General features: G+C 29.9%; 1 protein-coding gene across 1 annotated transcript; it reads left to right on the top strand.

The window, feature by feature from the left end:
- The first annotated feature begins 1,838 nt into the window (after positions 1–1,838).
- Positions 1,839–2,822, top strand: LOC112519148 (zinc finger A20 and AN1 domain-containing stress-associated protein 5). Its single transcript, XM_025127133.1, has one exon. The coding sequence runs from the start codon at positions 2,007–2,009 to the stop codon at positions 2,496–2,498; it is 492 nt and encodes a 163-aa protein (XP_024982901.1). The 5' UTR covers positions 1,839–2,006; the 3' UTR covers positions 2,499–2,822.
- The last annotated feature ends 2,236 nt before the right edge of the window (positions 2,823–5,058 follow it).

Raw genomic sequence — 5,058 nt, forward strand, 5'->3', positions numbered from 1 at the left:
CTTATATTAGTTAATATATTATATTATTAAAAAAAATTTGTTTTAATTATATTTTGTATTATTACAATTAGTTAATTTTTTAAACTGTCTTTTTTAAATATTTTATATTTTTATTAATTAGTTTTATTAAAAATAATTTATTTATCAACTAACAATTAAATATCGGTTTATTAATTATCGACTAGCTTGTTTACGAATAACTTATTCATCAACTATTATTATAAAAGATAACGTTAAACGCAAATAAAAACCTATACATAATTAAGAGGAATCAGCCGTTATCTTTGGGCCGCCTGGTTTTAATGATACATGTGGGTGATTGTTGTGTGGGGGACGCGTGGATATACACGTGTAGGTTAAGGTCCGATGGGTTTATATGGGAAATGTGAAAAGCTGCTTTTGGTTGGCCACGGTCACACACGGCGGCTTTCTCTTTTCTATTGCTAGCTGGACTCCTCTTTCTTCTCTAATTCCCGTTTTACCCTCTCTCATTACCGCATTTTTATTGTAAAATAACAAATTGAGTAAACTACAAACTGATTTCCTAATTATAAGAGTGGTGCCTATTGATTTGAATTTGGTTTCAAAGGTCAAAAGTATTAGGTTGTGCCAAGTTTAAATCGAAGTAGAAATAAAAATCGTCTTGTGTTTTGGACTATCTGCAAAACAGGTGGTCGTCATGTGATTAATCGGTTCGCATGACGGGTTGGATATCCAGGTTAATAAAAGAAATTGAGTTCCTATGGTTTGTCAGAAATAACACTTATTACAAGATTATTATCGTATTTTGAAAAACATTTGAATTTAATTGACGTTAAAAAGTTATGTTAAATTATTTCATTTTTATTTTCACATTGCATTTGTTTTTATGTCTTTGATTCACAATATAAAACATTTTAATTGTATTTTTTTATTTCACAAATATTATAAAGAAAAAAAATTCGTATTAATTAGTACCATATATAAAAAAAATTATTTAAAATAACACATGATAAACCAATTCTCAAGTTTATTAAATAAAGACCCACTCGTCTTGTAAATATTAAAATCTTATTGAAAAAAATTAAGAATTTTATTGATATTTTCATCTTTATATAAAGTCAGATATCCATCATATTATTTAAACCCCTAATCTTTTGAAGACCCAAAAGCTAGATATCAAATAGACTAAAAACATTTAATAACACTAAATTTAATGCATTTATCTTTTTTTTTTTTCTGTCCACCCCAAACCCTTGTACCTTTCCTTTTATTTTATTTTATATTATTTTTTTGAACTTGTATTTACAACCTAGACGGACCTAATTATTTTTAATGATCTTGATCACATATCTACCATGAAGTTTAAATGGGCCCACCAAACATATTTTATATAAAAATAAGCAGTACTTTGTAAATGATTGGATTTTGATGAAAAAGAAAGTTAAGTAAGAAATATAAGAAATGATCTATATTTATACATGTACATTAAAATGAGATGTAATATATATGAATGAATTTAAGATTAAAGATGATCAAAAGTTCAGATCTCTTTTTTACACTTCTATGCACTCTTCTTCTTATATATTTTTATGATATTTTGAAGACAAATATCAAGAATAGAAACCCAAATTTGTCTTCTGGAAAAAGGTTAACTGTGATGGGCGAAAACGGTGGCTGACCGAGTAGTAAACACGTTAGACGTAGTAATCCGACTCCTAACCCCACAATTGGGAATTTGTGAAAAGTCTCAGGGGTAGAATGGTAATTACATTTCCACAATTTGCATGATGATAACGCGTCCCTTGCGACAACCATTAGCCCTTTCCCCCTTCCCTTAATAAACCTCCCCCCTCCCATCCATTTCTCTCGCCAACCCAAATTTCAATCAATTTTCGTCGGAAAATTTCCATTTCTCCCACGCTAATCGCTTCTCGATTTATCTTAATCTTTTCACGGTGATTCAGTATTTTTGTTCTTCGAATTTGTGTCGATTTACAGATATTTTTGAAGGTTTTTGTTTGAAGATGGCTCAGAGGACAGAGAAAGAAGAGACGGAATTCAAGGTTGTACCTGAAACCTTGACTCTTTGCATCAACAACTGCGGCGTCGTTGGAAATCCGGCGACAAACAATATGTGTCAAAAGTGCTTTAACGGCTCCACAACCTCCAGTTCAACCACGTCTACGCAACGTGCTCGTGGTAGATCTGGCTCCTTGAGGTCTCCGACGAGGTCAACGTCTCGCGACGTTGAGGTTGATCTGGTGGTAGATCGGACGGTTGTGATGGTGGATGAAGAACCGAAGGAGAAAACCATGACTAAGGTTGTAAGTCGGTGCTCTGGTTGCCGGAAAAGGGTTGGTTTGACCGGATTCCGGTGCCGTTGTGGCGATCTGTTCTGCGCGGAGCATCGCTACTCCGACCGTCATGACTGCACCTACGATTACAAAACCGCCGGCCGTGAGGCGATCGCGAGGGACAATCCGGTGGTGAAAGCGGCAAAAATTGTTAGAATTTAAATTAAAAACTATAAAAATCTTCCACTTATGTTGCCGAATTTGATTTTTCTGATCGAAAAACTTGTTAAGCCTAGGAGATCAACGCTCGATCTCTGGTTTTTATCATTTCTTATGGAAATTAATGAATCAAATTATCTTCTTGGAGATGGAGGAGACGAGATTGATCGAGTGCTGATGGAAAAAACATCTGAAATTCTCCTGTTTGAATTGTTCTGCTTTATTTGGTAGAGATTCAATTGTTAGGTTTCATTATTGTTGGTGTATGATTGATCATCTGATGTTTAAATTAATCAGTGTATTATAATCAATGAAAGAAATCTTCGTAAATTATGTTGTCTGACGATCGTATAATCCATCGTTATGTATCATCAAACATGCTGTTCATCAAGAGGAAGGGAGGGGTGGAGCAGACCGGCTGCTAACCTGTCCCTGTTTCGAGTACATCCTCAGCACACCGGTTCGTAGCCTGTCCTTGTTTTTGGTGGGGACTGGTATCATTTGTCCTTTTTTTTTTTCCTATTTGTTTATAGGTTAAAACGGAGGCATATTTTAAAACAATTGTAGCAATAAAATTAGTTCCAAATAACTCTTTTCTTTTCGATAAAATGTCACGTTTTAAATATTTAAATATGTAGAATTGGAAATATTGTTCAAGAGAACTTGTTTAACGTAGCAAAAGTAAATCGTACTAAAATTAACTAAGTTTGTTCTAAGAATCAAACATTTATCGAATAAAAGTTATCTTTACTTTTAGTTTAATGAATAAGTGTCATATCTCTGACCTGATGAGATATTATATATTAAGAGTTTGTTTACCAAATATTTACTCGGGTAAGTTATTAACAAGTCACGTTATGTCATTGGATGAGTATGATAAGAACAAAGAATTTTATCTGGTAAGAGCAAGACAATGATCAAGAGACAAAAGTCTTATCCGGTAAGTGAGAGAGACGACTCTTATCATGGTAAGTGTTTATCGGGTAAATTGTTGCATACGATTTGTTTTGGTGGACTAAAATTTTACCTGATAAGTAAATAATAGTGTTAAATTTTACCAGTAAACACTTACCGAACAAGTGTTTGATAAACGACCCTAAAATAAGTATCAGTATTGACATTTGCCTTTCGTGAACATCCTATTGTTCTTATTTAATACTAGAATGGTACTTGCGCAATACAACGAGATACATCTCGATTTTAATGTACTATTTTATTTTTTGTCTCTGTCGATGTTATAATACAATTTTATGTGTTTTTAAGAAAGTAATAATGATTTTATTTTTGAATAAAATGTAAATTTAAAGATATCATAAAAAACTTGATAAAAAATATATCAATATTAGTATCAAATCAACTATTTAGAAGTTCTCATTTTTTAAATAATTTCTTTACTTTAATTTTTTATTATAATTTAATTTAAGTTTAATAAGAAAGTAATTTATTTTTGATTTAATAACATAATACTTATAAAGATAATAATTAAAGATTCTGTTAAAACTCAATGATTATCCTAATTATATTTTAGATTTTATATATTTAAAATGAGATGTTTATCCTGTATTTGATTATGTTTATCTACAATTAGTTACACGAATTCAGATATGAAGTTTTAATAAGTTGTACTTACGCACAATCTACTTGTTCTTGAGTTTTAAGTAACATGCATTAATAAACAGTACTTTATGTACAACAAATACTTTTTAAGAATTTTTGTCAAATGTTTTATGAATCGTCGTCATTACTTATTGGGTAATACTCTTGGTCCTTGTCTCCCTCTTACCGGATAAGATTCTTGGTTTTTATCATGTTCATCCGATGAGATAATGTGAATTAGTAGTCACTTATCTGAATAAGTGTTTGATAAACAGCCTCTAAGTTCCTCCAAATAGAACATTAGAAATAGTATTAATTTAAAAACCGATCAAGCTTTAGAGCTTATCACCATGAAATGTATTTATTTTTTTCTCTAAGAAACAAATTACCTTTAAATAATTTAATAAAAAATTAAAAAAATTATCCACATTAAATTGCTTACGTCATAAGATATGTCAGTATTATGCACATTTTATAATAATAAAACAGCATCAATCAACCATAATTAAAGAACTTCTTATTTAAAATTAAAAAATATGTTAACTAATAATAACAAAATAACTAATCTATACTATCTTATAAAGTATTTGGCTAAAACTCTTAAAACTCTTAAACCCATTCATCCTTATCCTATTTCAGCCCTATCCGATTTCATCCCATATCTAAATTCATGTAACTAACTGCAGATAAATACAATCAAATACAGGATAAACATCTCATTTTAAATATAAAAAATCTAAAATATAATTAATATAATCATTGAGTTTTAACAGAATAATTAATTATTTTTTTTATAAAATTTATAATATTAAACCAAAAATAAATTGTTTTATTATTAAACTTAAATTAAATTATATATAAAAATAATAATCTATATTATAAATCATTTGACAAAAACTCTTAAAAACCACTTTTTATGCGTAAAGTACTGTTTATTAATGCATATTACTTAAAACTCAAGATTACA

This window comes from Cynara cardunculus (genome assembly GCF_001531365.2).
Source record: "Cynara cardunculus var. scolymus isolate 2C chromosome LG 10, CcrdV1, whole genome shotgun sequence".
Classification (NCBI taxonomy): domain Eukaryota; kingdom Viridiplantae; phylum Streptophyta; class Magnoliopsida; order Asterales; family Asteraceae; genus Cynara; species Cynara cardunculus.

What these genes read in the sequence shown, in the direction of transcription:
- LOC112519148 (XM_025127133.1), top strand. Translation starts at nt 2,007, where the DNA reads ATGGCTCAGAGGACAGAGAAAGAAGAGACGGAATTCAAGGTTGTACCT.